Source organism: Rhinolophus hipposideros (genome assembly GCF_964194185.1).
Source record: "Rhinolophus hipposideros genome assembly, chromosome: 19".
Lineage (NCBI taxonomy): Eukaryota > Metazoa > Chordata > Mammalia > Chiroptera > Rhinolophidae > Rhinolophus > Rhinolophus hipposideros.
The window spans coordinates 35,142,509-35,160,542 of record NC_138065.1 but is presented as its reverse complement, the minus strand read 5'-3'; the positions used below and the strand labels follow the sequence as shown (position 1 = coordinate 35,160,542).

General features: G+C 34.6%; 1 protein-coding gene across 2 annotated transcripts in view; it reads right to left on the bottom strand.

Annotated features, from left to right (window-relative positions):
* SYT14 (synaptotagmin 14) overlaps window positions 1-18,034 on the bottom strand; it is a 181,926-nt gene that overhangs the window by 40,196 nt on the left and 123,696 nt on the right. For both annotated transcript variants that reach the window (XM_081026789.1, XM_081026790.1), the window contains exon 6: window positions 14,555-15,004. In XM_081026789.1, coding sequence (XP_080882915.1) covers window positions 14,555-15,004 — 450 coding nt within the window. The remainder of the gene's footprint in view (window positions 1-14,554; window positions 15,005-18,034) is intronic.

Genomic DNA, 18,034 nt, shown 5'->3' with positions numbered 1-18,034 from the left:
TGTTTACATTAAAAGCATAAATGTGAACTCATGAACATAGAAACTTGAAGCTTGCTACCAAAATCTCTGGTAAAACCGCAGTGATGACCATGGGTTGCCCACTTAACAGCCATTCTCAATCCCTGTTTCTTGCTGGAAGAGCTGTCCTCTCTGGAGACTAAAAAGCCAGGCACTTACAGTTCTAGTCTCGCCTGCCATGGTCACGTGACCAAATCCTGGCCAATGGAATCTAAGAGGAAGTCCGCTGAGCATCTTCACTGGAGCTCTCAGCAGTGCAGCCACACTTACACTACTGCCCCCTGGGCCGGATTCCCAGTGGAGGGTCTCCTTATCGGCTCTCCTTATCGGCTCCCTGAGGTCCCCATTTCTAGAATGCTAGAGCCACTGCCATGGCAGTGAGGGGAGGGCTGGGAAATATACCGACCTTATTACCCAATGGAAATGGAGGCTAAGTGGTGCTTAAGCTCCCTCTAGGCTCTTTGGTGCTTTTGTAATTAATATTTAGCCTTAACCCAAACTTCCAAACACTATCCAAACACTGACTTGTAATTGAATTTTTTGACTTATAAATAAATATCAAAACACAACATATTCATTAAGTGCACGTGGCAGAGGGAGGACTGCCAGTAAAAACACACTTTCCCATTTTAAACATTCAGACCCCTGTTCTTAGAACTCCATTCACGAAGGCATCATCAAATGCCTCTACTTTTATATATGTAATCAACACAGTTTAATAAATTGTTAAATTAACCTGAACAGTGAGATTTTAGGATTATTAATGAGTTAACATATTTCAGGATACATTCTAGGGGTCAGAATCATAAAAGATACAGAAGGAAATGATAAGAAACACTCAAGAAATGTAACAGTTCCAAACAGTTCCCAAACAACCAAAATTTAAAAAGAAATGGTTCAGAGCAACAAAGAGGAAATCCAGCACTTTTTTGTGAAATTATTTTGGTTATGATATATTCTCAGCAGGATACCAATGTTGATTACGAAAAAGCACTTTTAGGCTTTCATTTCTGAATCTATTTTACATTGTATTTTCTTCTTAAAAAAAATCACAATATTGACATATTAGAGCTTGAGATTTTTATATCTAATAAAAACAAATTACATGGAGTAAAGCCATGTTCTTACTTTAAAGTTGGTTCTATCAACATTCCTAGACAAACCCAATCCTCTTTTAGGTGAAATTCTGTCAGCTGAGATGTAATAACAAAGTGCAGAAGAGCTAGAAGTACAGACTGTGGGACAGATGGATTTAAACCCCTACTCTGCAACCTACTAAGTGTGTGACCCTGGGCAGTTCAGTTAACCTTTCTACTTGCTTTCTCAGCTATAAATTAAGGTTAACAGTACCCATTATCAGAGGTCATTGTGAGGATTAAGTGGGTTGATATACCTCAAGTGCTTAAAATTGTACCCAGCACAAGGACCCCAACCTGTAGAATAAAGTAAATAAATGTTGCTTTTCCTTATCCTCTTTTACTAATGGAATTATTCTCAGAAATTAAATTATTTTTGCTAGAATCAAACCCTACTTATAACTGACAGTGTCCTGGTATAGCATGGACTGCGTGATATAAATTTAAATATCTGAAAAATCTCAGATCTCTCATTCCCATGTGAACACTAAGACTTTACGGTGAACTGTGTCAGTCAGGGTTCAGTGAAGGAAACAGAAATGAAATCACTTCTGGTAGAAGGAAGAGATTTAATTCAGAAATCAAGTGCTTACAAAATTGTTGGGAGAGTTGGAGAAGAAGGGTCTATTTAGGCTAGGTCTGCAGGCAAGACTCCTAGAACACTGAAAAATTGACCCACCAAAGGAGCTACTGTGTTTCCCCAAAATAAAACCTAGCCGTCTAGACCATCAGCTCTAATGTGTCTTTTGGAGCAAAAATTAAGATAAGACCTGGTCTTATTTTAATATAAGACCAGGTATAATATAACATAATATGAATACCAGGTATAATATACCAGGTGTTATATTAATTTTTGGCTCCAAAAGATGCATTAAAGTTGATGGTCCAGCTAGGTCTTATTTTTGGGGAAACGCGGTACTATATTTACCAAGAAGATGGGGAGATATGAGTTTAAAAAAATAATTATTTTAGTTTGATCAAAGGATCAGGAAGTTATCACTTCCATTGCAATGCTCTCAGCATCTATGAAGCTGAAAACTAGCTATTAGAATGTTTTTGGAGGGGGGACATCTTTTCTTGGACTTGCCTACCCTGAAGCAGAATGAAGATGGCTTCTGCCTCACTTTCACCTTGTAAATCATGCATGAATGCATTTAATTAGTGGAACCTGATTAGCATTCTGAACTCTAGGGAATCTGGGAAATGTACTCTGAAGTTCAGGAAAGAAACTAGAAAGGTCTGGGAATACTTACAGATTGCCAAACCATCAAATGTAGCACAGTGACTGGAATAGTCAGTCATTAAAGAGCAATTTTCTCATCTGCAAAATGGGGATAAATAGTTACACCCATAATAGGGATGTGAGGAGGATTTAAGGAGATAATACATATCAAGCACTTAATATAGTGAAATTAACTTCACTCTTGCAATTCTGAAAGCTTAGCTTCACTGTTTTCGAGCATCTCACTTTGTAGTTGAGAATGCTGAGGCTATTCTGATCCTCATTCATTGTTATGTTACTTGGGACCTTTGAGGATCTTCTCTTTACCCTTGGTGTTCTGATGCATCTAAGTCTGGACTTTTTCATTTATTGTTCAGGTCCTTCATATGGAGACAAAGCTTTTAGCTTTGGGTTTTATTATTTTGTTTGTTTGTTTGTTTTGTATTTTAATACAACTTCCTTCTGTTTTCTTTATGAATCACCTTTTAGTCATATATCAAATCCTCCGAGGTTGTCCAAGTCTCTACTCTGTTTTTTTAGTCTTTCCATCTATTTCTTTTTTACTCTATTTTTCTTTTCTATTTCAGATTTTTCTCATTTCTGTCTTCTACCATGTTTCCCAAAAAATAAGACTGGACCTTATATTAATTTTTGCTCCAAAAGACACATTAGGGTTTATGTTCAGGGGATGTCATCTTGAAAAATCATGCTAGGGCTTATTTTCCGGTTAGGTCTTATTTTCAGGGGAACACGGTAACTAGGGGTCAGCAGGTTTTTATCTGTAAAGGGCCAGACAGTACATTATTTCTGGCTTCATGAGCCATATGATCTTGTCATCACAACTTTACTCTGCTGCTATAGTACAAAAGCAGCCATAGACAATATGTAAACAAATGGACATGGCTCTGTTGCAATAAAACTTTATTTACAAAAACAGGTGGTGAGCTGGATCAGGCCTATGGGCCAGTTTGCCAATCCCTGCTCTGACTCTTCTACTTGCTTTATTTTGGCAATCATATTTGTAATTTACAAATGCCCTTACTTCTATGATTGTCTCTTTTTCAGAGTACTTAAAAAATGTATATAATATCTCATGAACTCTTCCTGAAAGTAACTAATTACAATTAGTTTTTAATTTTCTTCTCATCTTTGCTTTATATACTCTTCCTGGAGGGTAATTTTTTTTTTTGATGTTTGTTTACCCTGTGTTTTATCCCCCCATGGGAGATTTTCCATTAATGTCTCCTGATCCATGACTACCTGTTCATATTTAAGAATGCATTACTAAAAAGCTGATCCAAAACCCTACACTTGTAAACACAGTTTGTTCTTTGATCAGCATAAATGTGATTAGATGCAGACCAGGCAATTTCCTTGAGGAACCCTAAGTATCAGTATGAGGTGGTCTTCACTCGGAATCGCTGTTTTTCCAGAGAAGAAACCTGTGATATTTACTGGCCAATGTCAAGTCACAAGCCTGCCACTATTCTTCATGCTAGATGGAGATATAACAGTATATTTTATAGGCTGTTAGTGACTCTCACTTCTAAACCGGACTCACGTTATCCTCCATCCACTGTACTCAGAAGTATATATGGTTCTGAGGATGAGAGTAGCTCTCTCCGTCTTCTATATGCACTTTTCATTATTCTGCTCAATCAGCTGTACCATCCATCCACACAGTCTTCCAGAGACTGACCTCTCACATCTGCTAATGCCCTCATTCCAGTTCTACTTGACCTTGTGGGTATAAATGTGAATGTGTACATACGCAGTCTGACAATTAAGCTTGTGAACTCATCCTAGAAAAAGTGCTACATACCTCATTGCTGAATATTACTATGGTCACCTTCAAAGTACTCCCCTTGGGAAGCTATGCACTGACGCCAGTGCCTAGTCCACCCTTCAAAGTAATTTTGGAACTTTTTCTGGAATGGCCATCAGAGCTGTCATCGTATTACCCTTGATGTTGTGAATGTCATCAAAATGTCTTCCTTTATATATTTACTTTATCGTTGGGTAAAGAAAGAAGTCACTGGGGACCAGATCAGGTGAGTAGGAAGGGTGTTCCAAAACAGTTATTTGTTTACTGGCTAAAAACTCCCTCACAGACAGTGCCGTGTGAGCTGGTGCATTGTTGTGATACAAGAGCCATGAATTGTTGGAGAAAAGTTCGGGTCGTCTAACTTTTTCATGCAACCCATCTCAGCACTTCCAAATATAAAAGTAAACTTGGTTAACTGTTTTTCCAGTTGGTCCAAATTCACAATGAATAATCCCTCTGATATCAAAAAAGGTTAGCAACATCATTGCAATAAGTTCACAAACTTAATTGTCTGACCTCGTATATATGAATTTATTTTTATAAACTATGATACCATGATTTTAATGGCGGTTGCAAGAAGAGGAAATAAATGTATGTGATTAGTTCACTATTTTTAACTGTAAGGATAAACAAACCATTCTTTGTATCTTATACTGGTAATGCCACTTTAGGCAAACTTGTTTAATACATACTAAGACTTGTCATATATTTAAGTTTTTCAAATGCAATAGTATTTTTATAAATTAAGAACCTGGATTCGGGAATTGTGATAATTGGACAAGGCTGTCTTAAGAAAAGACTTTGCTATGCATATTTATTACTTAAATATGATTTAAAAGAGAATATTTGCTCCAAGAGAGCAAGTTACTATACTACAAAAGCAAAACTTTATTTACAAACTACTAATATGTAAATTATAAATGTTAATCTACAGATAACATTAGTCTTAGCAATTCTCTGTATAGGATACTATTCAAAATTATTCACTGCCCCTCACTGTAGATACCACACGACTTGCTTTAGACCAGAAATCAGCAAACTACACATTCAAACTGTATGTTACTTGTGGCCTATTTTTTTTAAACAGTTAAGAATGGTTTTATATTTTAAAAAATGGAACTAAAACAACAACAACAACAACAAAAGAATATGCGATGGAAACCAGTGGCTTGCAAAGCCTAAAAAAATTAACTCTGGCATTGTATAGAAAAAGTTTGCCAATCCTTGCTATAGCCACTGAAATGTCAGTGGAACTGGCAGATGTCAATTTTGGGCAGGAACTTAAGCGACAAGGATTAGTTTGGTATATCCTCTGACAACCAGCAGCATTTCAGAAAGCACCTCCCCTATCTGTCTGAATCCCAGAGTGAAGACGACATGGAATAGAGCCATAATTGACCCACACTGGACATGCAGCACAGGTTAAAAAGAAACCTTTGCTGTTCATAAGCCATTGAAAGTTTCAGGGTTTGTTATCTCAGATTAATTTAGCCTATGCTGCCTGCTACATTTTACTAACATATTATGAGTTACTCTCTATGCCTGAAATTAATAAAACTGCACTTACTTAAAGACTATTTATAATTCATATTTCTTAATAATTACTTAAATATATTTCTAAGATGTTATATCTTTAAAACATTCAAGGCCTGAATTATATTTAGTTCATGAAAAAGGTTATTTTACTAGCTGCTTGTATTGTTGGAATGAACAGTTTGCATTGTTGGACTAAATAGTTTTGCTCTTCTTTTCCAGACTGCTATGCTCCTTCTAATTTTGAAACTTGAAAAACAGATGAAATAGCACCTAACTAAGATAACTTTAGAACACTAAATCTATTCGCAAATGAATAAGACCAAATAAACAACAGTAGTTAACATTTACCAACTTCCTACTCTGCAGGGAGAGGTTTTAAATCATTTACATGGATTATATCTTTTAATCCTCGCAAAAATTTTATGACACAGCTATTATTGTTCTCATCCCCTTCAACAAAGGCAGAAAATGAGGAACAGAGAGGTTGATTATGCACCCAAGAACACACAGTTAAAAAAAAGCAGGGAACCAAGATGTGAAAGCAGGGGCTGCAGAGCCTCCCTGCTCCCCATCTCAATGCTACACCAACCCTTCTAAATGCAAATATAAATTTGGTCTTGAAAGCCTAATAATTTCGGCATTAAAAACAGTAGACTTCCACTATCTTGTAATTACTGATTGTTTTATGACAAATCACAAACGAGTTGGTATAAAGAAACCATTTTTATAACTTGAACCTGACTTAAGGGACAACGTCAGCTCTCATTTCAAGGAAAAATATACCCCTCAAAATAAACTGTCTAATATGAAAAATGTACTTATAATAATACATGCTGCTTTCCATGACCTAAATGGTGTCTTATTCCTTTAAAAATGATCCACATTAAAGTTCAAGTAGCTCACTTTTTTATTTTAAATAGTAAGATATATAACTTTGATTATATAAATCTTGTAATTTTATTATTCATTAGATAATTTAAATACTATGTGTACCAAACTTAGTAAGTCTTCAGTTTCTATTAGCTCATCTAGCTTTTTCTACTAGAAAAAAATGTAATTAGTACCATTCTAAGCATCAGTTGTGCAAAAGTGAAAGACTATAAAAAGAACATTGGATATAGGTAAGACATAGCCTACGTTAACAATTCAATGAGATAAAGGAAAGACAAAAGTCATTTTTTTTAAGACCAGAAAATATCTTTACACTATAAAACAATAAATTATGGTAGAATACTTCAAATTAAATTAAGGATACCTATTTTATTTCAGGTTAACAACTAATATTTCTATTCTACAAAGATGTTCACATACTTCATTACATTTAATCATCACAACTTTGTGAAATGCAGTAAGTCTTCACTTAATGTCATTGGAAGGTTGTGTGACTTTAAGCAAAATGATGTATAACAATGAAACCAATTTTACCATTGCTTAACTGATATAAACAGGAGTTAAGTTCCTGCAGCATCTCATCAATGTTATAACAAAATGATGCTGAATGATACAGCATTATTTGAGGACCTGATGTGCTCAGGTCAGGTGGCATGATTATCCCAATTGCTAATACGTGTACTATGGAGAGTTAGCCTTTTCAGCATCTTTGTATGCTCAACACCTAAAAATGTTATTTAGCTAGAACAGGAGCTCCTGGCAGTGAATGAGTCCTTGCAGAGCTATGCTCATTTTCAGTGATAAAAATCATTTAAATCTATCTACTTAATATAAACAGCATCAGGAATTTATATACAGGGTTATCATATACACACATTTTATGACCAAAATTATTCTTTGCCTTGAATAAAGTAAAATAAAATGTAACTTTCAAATGGATATTTTTTTACTGGCTCATTACATGCATCCATAGAACAATACGCGACGCTAAGTCTGAAAACCCACTAATGAAAGATTTCCTTCAACTTCAATTTTTAAAAATTAAATTTGCTTGTCCTAGGCTTGTCCTTGTTTATAGGCTAGATGTTACCTATTTACAATGCTGTTTTCAGTATTTCTTTTTTTTTTTTTTTTTTTTTCTGAGGTTAGCTCTATCTTCTTTTTTTTTTTTTTTTTTTTTAATTTTTTTTATTTATTAGTTTCAGGTGTACAAGACAAGGTAATACTTAGACGTTCATCATTTATATCCCTCACACTGTAAACCCCCCTCCCCCCATCCACTATCCCTCCGACCTCACACTGAACCATCACATTATATATATAAAATTATAGTTGGCATTCATTAATGTTTAGCTTCTGGTGTACAATGCCATGATCAGGTATCCACAGTATCCCTGAGGTGGTCTCCCAAATAGGACGCATGTCCATCGGATACCCAACAAAATCTTTACAACATTATTGAATACCTTCCCCAAATTAATTTTCAAAAAAACCCTGAGGCCATCTTGTGGTTACCAGCTGCTTCCAAATCCCTTCACCTTTCCCCTTATCCCCAACCCCCCCCCACACCCATCTAACAACTCTCGGTTTTTCCTTTGTGTCCCCAAAACTGTTTCTGATTAGTTTATTCACATAGTCTTTTCTTTAGATTCCATATATAAGTGAGATCATATGGTACTTGTCTTTCTCTTTCTGACTTATTTCACTTAACATAATGTTCTCTAGATCCATCCATGTTGCTGCAAATGATAAGATTTCTTTCTTCTTTATGGCTGCGTAATACTCCATTGTATAAATGTACCACAGCTTCTTAATCCAGTCATCTACCGATGGGCATTTCGGTTGTTTCCATATCTTGGCTATTGTGTAAAGTGCTGCAATAAACATAGGAGTGCATACAGATTTTTGAATTGGAGTTTTGGATTTCTCCGGGTAGATGCCTAGGAGTGGAATTACTGGATCATAGGGTAGTTCCATTTTCAGATTCCTGAGATACCTCCATACTGTTTTCCATAGTGGCTGCACTAATCTGCAATCCCACCAACAGTGCACTAGCGTTCCCTTTTCTCCACATCCACGCCAGCATTTGTTGTTTGTTGATTTATTGATGATAGCCATTTTGACTGGAGTGAGGTGGTATCTCATTGTGGTTTTTATTTGCATTTCTCTGATGGTTAGTGAGGTTGAGCATTTCTTCATATGTCTTCTTGCCTTCTGTATGTCCTTTTTAGAAAAATGTCTCCTCAAGTCCTCTGCCCATTTTTTAATTGGGTTGTTTGTTTTTTTGGAGTTGAGTTGAGTAAGTTTTTTATAGATTTGTGATATTAATCCCTTATCAGATATATCATTGGCAAATATCTTTTCCCATACAGTAGGATCCCTTTTTGTTTTATTGATGGTTTCCTTTGCTGTGAAAAAACTTTTTAGTTTGATGTAATCCCACATGTTTATTTTTTCTCTTACTTCCCTCGCGCGAGGGGATATGTCAGTGAAAATCTTACTCCGGGTAATGTCCATGAAGTTTCTTCCTATATTTTCTTCTAGATATTTTATGGTTTCAGATCTTACATTTAAGTCTTTAAGCCATTTTGAATTTGTTTTTGTATATGGTGTAAGGAGGTGGTCGAAATAGAACATATAATCCTAAAATTTATATGGGACCATAAAAGACCCCGGATAGCCTCAGCAATCTTGAAAAATAAGAACAAAGTGGGAGGTATAACGATACCTGATTTCAAATTATACTACAAGGCTACAGTAATCAAAACAGCATGGTACTGGCATAAAAATAGACACATAGATCAATGGAACAGAATAGAGAGTCCAGACGTAAATCCATGCCTATATGCCCATCTAATCTATGACAATGGAAGCAAGAATGTACGATGGGGTAAAGACAGTCTGTTCAATAAGTGGTGTTGGGAAACCTGGACAGGCACATGCAAGAAAATGAAGCTGTTTTCAGTATTTCTTAAGCTCACAGTCTACCATAAAAACATAAATGCTTCAAGTGTAAAGCTGCTTCTTTTCTAAATTAAATTTCAAGTTATTTAAAGAAAAAAAAATTGTAATTAGTATTTATCAGCTCTCTTTAAATTCTCACTGCTTGTATAAATTGGCATTACTCTGTAAAAGTTGCATTAAACCCTATCAACCTTAAAATAAATGTCAGCAGATATAACCACAATTCTTTTGGAAGAAATATCCTCGAAATTATTAATTCAGATCGAAAGACTATAAGCAATATCATTACTATTGGTTGGTTTAGAAAACATATTCTGATAACATACATTTTTATATCTACCATTTTTTCAAAACTAGCACTAAAATAATTTTTCAGTGAAGAACCTACTATTTTAAATTATCTTTAAAAACTTTAAATGTGAAAATTCTGGAATTAAGAATTTGGGTTTTGAAACACATTTGCCCAGTGGATACTGCCTTGCTATTTAATATTAACATGATGGGGGAAATAACAAGAAAAGATAAAATGTTGCTTCTCTTTGCTATTTGTCTTTTTTGTAAAGGGTTCAAAAGAATAACCTCATTCAATGTTATGTTCATTAATTATTATCCATCCACCAAATGGTAAGATAATAAACAAGAAGCACAGTGGATACAAATACAACTATTCTATTACTGTGAAACAATCCAGGAGGAAAATAATTGTTCACGGTAATGTAATAAAGTGCTTCTTTAAAGTAGAATATATATAATTTCATAGCTGTTGGTAATAATAAAGGCATGTATTCAGGATGTTCACCATCCTTAGATCCTCCAAAGTAATCATTTTTAAACAGTGATCAATGTTTAGAATTTGAATGTTATATATCTCCACCCATGATGTTTCTGTAAAAAATACTATTTTATCCCTTCTTGCTCTACTTACTGCTTTGTAGTGTGTCCTTAATTATAGAATATGCTGTTCATTTGGACTCAAATCAACCTGTCACAATCCTTACTCCAGTCTAAAATGATCAAATAGTACTCTTCCCATAAAGTTTTTGTTCATCTCTCTCATTAGTATTACAACCAACTGAGATCAATATCTTGGAAAAGTTAATTGCCTAAAATAAAATATAGCAGAAGAGGAAAACAATACCTATACTTTAAGCTTATTCTTTAATTTTCTGGTTTATTTTTGAAAAATTAATGCACACTAAACAAGAATGAAGTATAGGGTAACTCTTGGTAGTTTATAGATTAGCACTTGGATAGTTCAACTAAGTGAATCCCAGTGAGTTGCTTGATGTTTTTTATTCCTTACACTAAATATTTAAAAAAAAAAAAAGCCAAAAAACACTTTAGTCACAAAAATTTCAGTTTTCCCACTCAATTTCCCCACATTTTCAAAATGTCTTCACACTTAAAACATTTAAAGTTGACTTCTTTTTATCTTTTGATCTAAGAATCTCATTTAAACAAAAACTTCCTTTTATGCTCTAATTTAGCTTCTCCCTTTCACTGATTTACCTAATAACAATTCTTCTTGTGAGACTAGTTATTCGTCTCTACTAGTAACATCTGTATGCTCACTTAATTTCTTTTTGAATAACTGTCTCTAAATAGATCTGTAGCCATTTAGTTTTACACTAAAGTGAGTCATGTCTGATATTACTGTCGTCTAGGGAACTGAATTGCACACACGCAGCTTTCCCTTTCTTGTAGTAATTTTTAACTGTGATCATTAGTTTACCATAAGGTATTTATTTTAAAATGCTTTATCTACATTTTGAAAATGTATAGTTTATTGATAATGGTAGTATGTGAATTATAGTGAATAACAGGTGAAGCTGAGTTTGTAAAAGTATTTGCTAATAATATAACCTGAAGTATGATTTTCAGAGGGATACAGATTTCAATTATAGATAAAAGCAACAATTTACCTCTCTTAAAAATAAAAGTACAACTACCAAACTAAATTAATTCAATACATTAAGATAGATTATTTTGGAGCTACAAGGATTTTAGAAATTAAAGGTTGAAATTACAAGTAACTAAAAGAAGATCCCATAACATTAAGTCTTGAGGAAGCTTGATCACGTTTAGGAGGTTGTGGCATTATACTCTTGAATGAGAAATTATGTAAGCATGTATGTCCCTAATTAATTATTATTTAAAAATAAAATGGTTCCTGATGGGTTCCTATTTAATTGCCTCGAGTTGCACACTTATGTGATTCTAGGTCCTAAGAGATTCCTAATAAGGCTATTTTAAAGATACTGGTACCTAACAAGGAATGTTGTTATATGGAACTTAGTGAGAATTTAAAATAATCAGGTTTATCTGATCATGTTGATGAATCAGTTTAAATAATTGAACTTTACATAAATATTTCTTCCTCGCAGATAGGTTATTTTCTAAATAAATGACACTTCTCTAAATCAATACATCTATGCTGAGGAAGCAGCCGTGAGGAAGAACAAAAGAGGTGTAAGTAAGTTGCAAGTAGGGGATATCTCCAGATTTGGTTTGCATGTCTACAGTTTTATAAAGGTATTTGCCGAAGACTTCATGAATTGGTAAAGAACATTCCAGCAATCTGAAAGGAAACTTACAGAATGTTATCTGACTATATGAGTATTCACCTCAAAGAAGTGATTTGCACATCTGATATTCAATTTCTAGTTTTCTAGGGGATTTTTTTTTCTGTAGCAAATTTTTTCTATAAAGAGCTAGATCATAATATTTTAGGCCTGTGGGCGATATTAGTTTTCTATTGATGTGTAACAAGTTACCACTAGTAGCTTTTAAAACACCCATTAATTATCTCATAGTTTCTGTAGGTCTGAAGTCTGGGTGGGTTCAACTTGGTTCTCTGCTAAGGATCTCATAGGCTGTGATCAAGATTTTGGCACAGTTGGGCTCCTGTCTAGAGGCTCTGGGGAAGAACTGTCTTCCAAGTTCATTCAGGTGTTGTCCAAATTCAGTTCCTTGCAGGCTGTAGGACTGCGGTTCCTACATTCTTCCTGGCCGTTGGCCAGAGCTTAGAGGCCTCCCTCGTAGCTCCTAGAGGCTGCTCCCAGGCCCTTCTACCATGGACCCTTCCATCTCGGCACCAGAGAACTTCATGTTGAATTCCTCTCATGCTTTAAATCTATTTTTTCTGCTACCAATCAGAGAAAACTCTTTGCTTTTAAAGAAAGGGTTCACATAATTGGGTTATGTTAGGTCCACCCAGGAAATACATTATCTTAATTACTACATCTTCAAAATCCCTTTGCCATGTGACATAACATAATCACAGGAGTAATACCAGGGAATGACGGTCAAGGGGGCCATCTTACAATTCCGTCCACCACAGTGTACCCCCTGGTTACCATGGTTCACCCACGTGTAAAACGTATTCACCCCAACCCAAGGTTCCTAAAAGTCTCATCCTATTACATTATCAGTTCAAAGTAAAAAGTCCCAACACTTGAATCTAAATCTCATCACCTCAAAGTTCAAAATCTTACCTAAATCATTAAACCCGATGAGGATATGGCTCTTGATACAACCCATTAAGCACAACTTCTGTGCAAAATTCTTCGGACATATGGACCTATGTAACTAAAGAGACAAGTTATCTGCCCCAAATACTTCCAACCTTTAAAAATTAAAAACTAAAAGGTGACAGTAAACATAGTACATCCCTATGGGTGTGTAGGGTAATGTTTAGCTTTTAATGGGAAAATCGACAACTTGGTATAAATTTCAGAGCTGACATTTTTGGGAAATACTTTTTAAAAACAGTATCAGTAGTTTATCAGAGGAAAGAAAAGGTGCCGGCAATTTTTCAGTGGAAAAAGCCAAATTGAATACTTTGCCATTCTTAATGTAATTTATAAACTTTCTCATAATTTGGCCTGAGTGATCACTAGCTAAAATGGTATGGTTCTATTGTGAATGAAGGGCCTGTAAGATCAAATGCTGCATGGTATAAATTCAATGAGACTAACCTTGGACTTAAGCTTACACATTTAAAAACTTAAAACCCTAAAATATGATATCGTTATTTTAAAATACAAATCTATTCTAAAATCTGCATTTATATTATACAAATGTCTTTAGTCTGTATAACAGAAGGGAGTAAATATAATTTTTCATAATTTACATTTACAGCATATCACAGATTTCTCATAACCTAAATAACTATGTGGCATAATACATCTCCCTGGTTTAAATAAACAGTACAGCTCTCCTGTGAACCATAATGGCTTGTGGGAATTTAGTTAAAAATATGGTGAGAGAGACTTGTCTGTGATTAGAACCTGCAGGAAAAAAGAGAAAAGGGAGAACAGACCATCGTACTAAGCTTAAGTATTCTCCCAGAAACACTACAAAATCTTTATTTAAAGGAGTGAAAAGAGGCCATTTTTTTTAAGCTTTAAAAATAATTTCATAGCAGTTCTGGAAAGATAATCTAACCTAGGCAGCATTGCATATTCTATAGGAGCAAATAATTTTGGCAGTATATCAAAGAAGATACGGAGATAGATAGTTCTTAATGTATCACCTAATTTTAACCTGGAAAGAAAATAAATTCTATAAGAAGTTCAGATGGTGTCATAATCAACCATCTAATAAATGTTTAACAAAAAAAAAACAATTGTTTAAAACACTGGGCTAGACTCTAAAGGACAAAATAAATACATAAAATATTAGGTTGGTGCAAAAGCAAATGTGGTTTTTGCAATTTTTAACTTTTTAAACCGCAATTACTTTGGCATAAACCTAATAAATCATATATAATCTTCAAGGGTCACTTTTATAGATGAGAAAAAATTGTACCTACCTATCCAGGACTTAGAAATGTTGTAAAGGTATAATAACTATGTGAAAAATAGTTTGAAAAAGTTGTCGGGTTTAGCGTAGATTTTTTAAAATTGTGCATTATATACCATGAACTTAAACTGTATTCAGGCTATTTGATCAGATACTCACAGAATGATTGTAAGAAGGTTCCAATATCACAGGTAATGACATTTTCCCTTGAAGATTCAATTTTGTTAAATAAAAAATCTTTTCCCCCACAATCTTTTCTTTTTTCATGCGATGTACACCATACAGTCTAAACCGAACTGCATAATTTCCAATCATCTCAGATTCAACATGATTAAATTTGAATGTTTCTGTGAAGACAGGGCATGGTCCTCTCTGGATGCTGGTTTTTGCTCTCTGTTTCTTTATAGGTAGAAGAACAAGGTGTACTTGCCATGAGTTGCCACCTGTCCTGTTATATGTTGGGATATCTGTGACAGCTGTCACTGTTACCAGAAGCTTCTGTTCTTGTGAGTCATAGTCAAAAGTCACATCCAGTGTGCCATATTTAGCTTCTGGCTCAGGATCAAAAGGTTTAGGAAGCTGTGAAGATGATCCTTGAGCTGATATGTCCTAAAAACACAAATATAAAGATGTTCTGTTTTCAATGCTATTATTTAATCTAGCACGTAAATAAATACCTGATATTTTTTTAGGAGGAGGATGTGAAAACTGTTTTGATTTGCTACCACAAAGAAAGTAATAATATTAACAGCCAACTACAATCAAAAGCTACCCTATAGGTCCAGAGTAGTATAAGTCATAAGTTAAACTCAAAAACATATCATTAAGACACAGAATTTAATATTCATGATCACAATTATTTTCCCTTTTAAAAATTTTTTATTAAATTTATTGAGGTGACATTGGTTGGTAAAATTATATAGGTTTCCAGTGTACAATTCTATAACACATCATCTGTGTATTGCATGGAAGGAGAACAGACTCTGGGTGGTGAACACACCATCACAATTTTGAGAAAGTTGGATATATGCTTTTACAATGAGAATCGAAAATATATACGTACTTCAAAGTGTATCTCTGTTTCTTTTTAGGAAACTACTAAATTTTACTTTCAACATTATAAACAATGCAACTGACAGCTCAATATTAGGCTGGGGAGAAACAGAACATAAAAGTATAATGCTACTGAAAAAATTGGTTTCATTTTCAGAGTGTGTTCTAAAACATCCCCACCTATAATAGAATGTAAACACATTTAAACTTGAAAGTCAATGGAAACGTGAAATATGAAAGTATAAATACAAAACCTCAAAAATATTTGCAGCCAAATATTTATTTCCCATAACATATTTTAAATCAAAATGTAAACTACATATTATTTTTAATATGAATCACTGTTGAAAATGGCAGAAGAATACACATTTCAAAAGTTCAAGAAAGACCAAATCTGCTCATTTTAATTATGAGGTTAAAAGAAATTTTTGTACCCATTTCCCCTGGAATTGTCTCAAATTCCTGCCAATGTAACTATCTGGGATGCAATAGGAGTTTAGGCTAGTTATCGACAGTGCCAAACCTTGATCTCTGACCTTTCAACTATACCACTTGCTCCTTCAAGCATTTTAATAAATCTCAAATGCTTTTCATTTTTCAATGTGGACCAATTTTATAATTTAGTAAAATTTTCTTAACTTTACTCAATGCCTACTAGCAGTCACTACTACTGACTCCCAGGCATCTCTTCTTGTATTTCTCACAAGAACTACTCGAGTGATAGCCAGAAACACACTCTTTCAAAACTTTCCTTATAGCTGATATGACCATGAGACTCAGCTTTGGCCAATGGGAGGCAAATAGAAGTTACGTATGAAACGTCCAGATCAGGTTTATAAAGCAGCTACACATATGGGATGTATGGGTCAGCATGGACCATGTATATTAGAGCAACACCCTAGGGGATGGCAGAGTGACAAAAAAGAGGGAACTAGGCCCCTGAATGATACTCGAGCAAAAGCACCTCCTCACCCTGGACTGTCGTTAGTGAAAGACAAGTAATCTTCTGTCATTTTTAGCCATTGCACTAGATTCCTTGTTACAGCAGCTTAACACATACCCTATTACACCTCCTGTGTGCCAAGTGCTAATTTAAATGGGAGAGATGCAGTAGAGAATCAAAAAGACCCAAGTCCGACCTTATAAATCTTACATGTCTACCTTCAGTGACCCACTTAATAACATGTATGAAAAAAAAAGATGACAAATGAAGAACAATAGTTGGGAGAAGGAACAAAGTCTCATAAAAGAATTGGGTTTTTTATGCAATACGATTGAATCAAGATAAATGTAGAAAAAAATTACAGTTGGAGCAAAATGTTTTAATGCATGCCACTCATAATGGTAATTAAAGATGATTAATTACATGACTTTGATTTTTCAATTAAATATTTTCTAAAATAGTGTCACAACAGCTAAGATTGTCAAGGCAAAAACATTTTTTATAAGGTTCTAGATAGCTATTTCTGAATTTTCTCTTGGCGCCTTTTTTTTCCTTTTTTTTTCTGGGCATTCTGACAATTCTCTTAAAACCAAGGGTTGAAAGAGTGGGAACTTTGGAGACTGAGCTAATATTTGTATTCTTCAAATAGGCAATTAGAAAATCCTTCTTTTCAAAGTGTTTTAATCAAAGTTTTGAATACTCTTCAGCTAGCAACAGGTCATCAACAGAGTTTATGAACTCCTTGCCAGGGAACTCTTCTGAACCCTCAACTCCTCTCCCAAGTTCAATAGTCATGTCGAGAGGCCATAAGATAGCTATATACTGAATGAAACCAAGACGAAAGTAAGAATTTTGTGTTTGATCAATGTGTATTAAAGGAATAGTGGGAAGCAAAATAAACTTGAAAAAACACACGAGTGAATTTTATGCTAACATAAGCTATCGGAATCTAAATAATTATGTAATGGGCATTTGTTCTATTGTTTGAATACATTCAGTGCTGCTATAAAAGACACAAAACCAAGCAGGGGAGAGGAAACTCATAAGTATTGTTAACATAAATAGCAAGTTAGCAGCTTCTGAAATATGGGCAAAACTCACAGGCTGTGTTAGCTACAGATAATGAATAAGGCAGTAACTTGAGAGACAGGCAGAATTCTGAAGATGTGTTAAATATAGATAGTAAAATATAGATAGTTAATAACTTGTAAGATATGATAAAGATAGATAGACTCAATAGAAAATATGATAGAAGAAATGAGTATTACCTATGAAAAGGGATAAAAAGCCCAAGCCATGATGATGTCATCTCTGGGCTGACAGCTCTATCACCCATGTGATCTATTTAAAAAATGCAGATAAAACGTATGTTTATTTTGTAGGCTAACTGGTGACCAGGAGTACTTGCCCCTGCATCTCTCCCATAAAACAAGTTATGTGTTTTTGGCCCTTGGCACCTTTGTTCAAATCTCAACTCTTGTCCTTGTTACCTCACTGTAACTGGGTAACACTGATGGAACAGAAAGAGTGACACGGGACATTTGGATGCGCATTCACATAGTGTGGTCCTGCCACCTATCCCCTCTCGCCATCCTGTCCTAAGTGTGTTAGCCTACCTCATCATGATCCTCGTACTTCTTGCT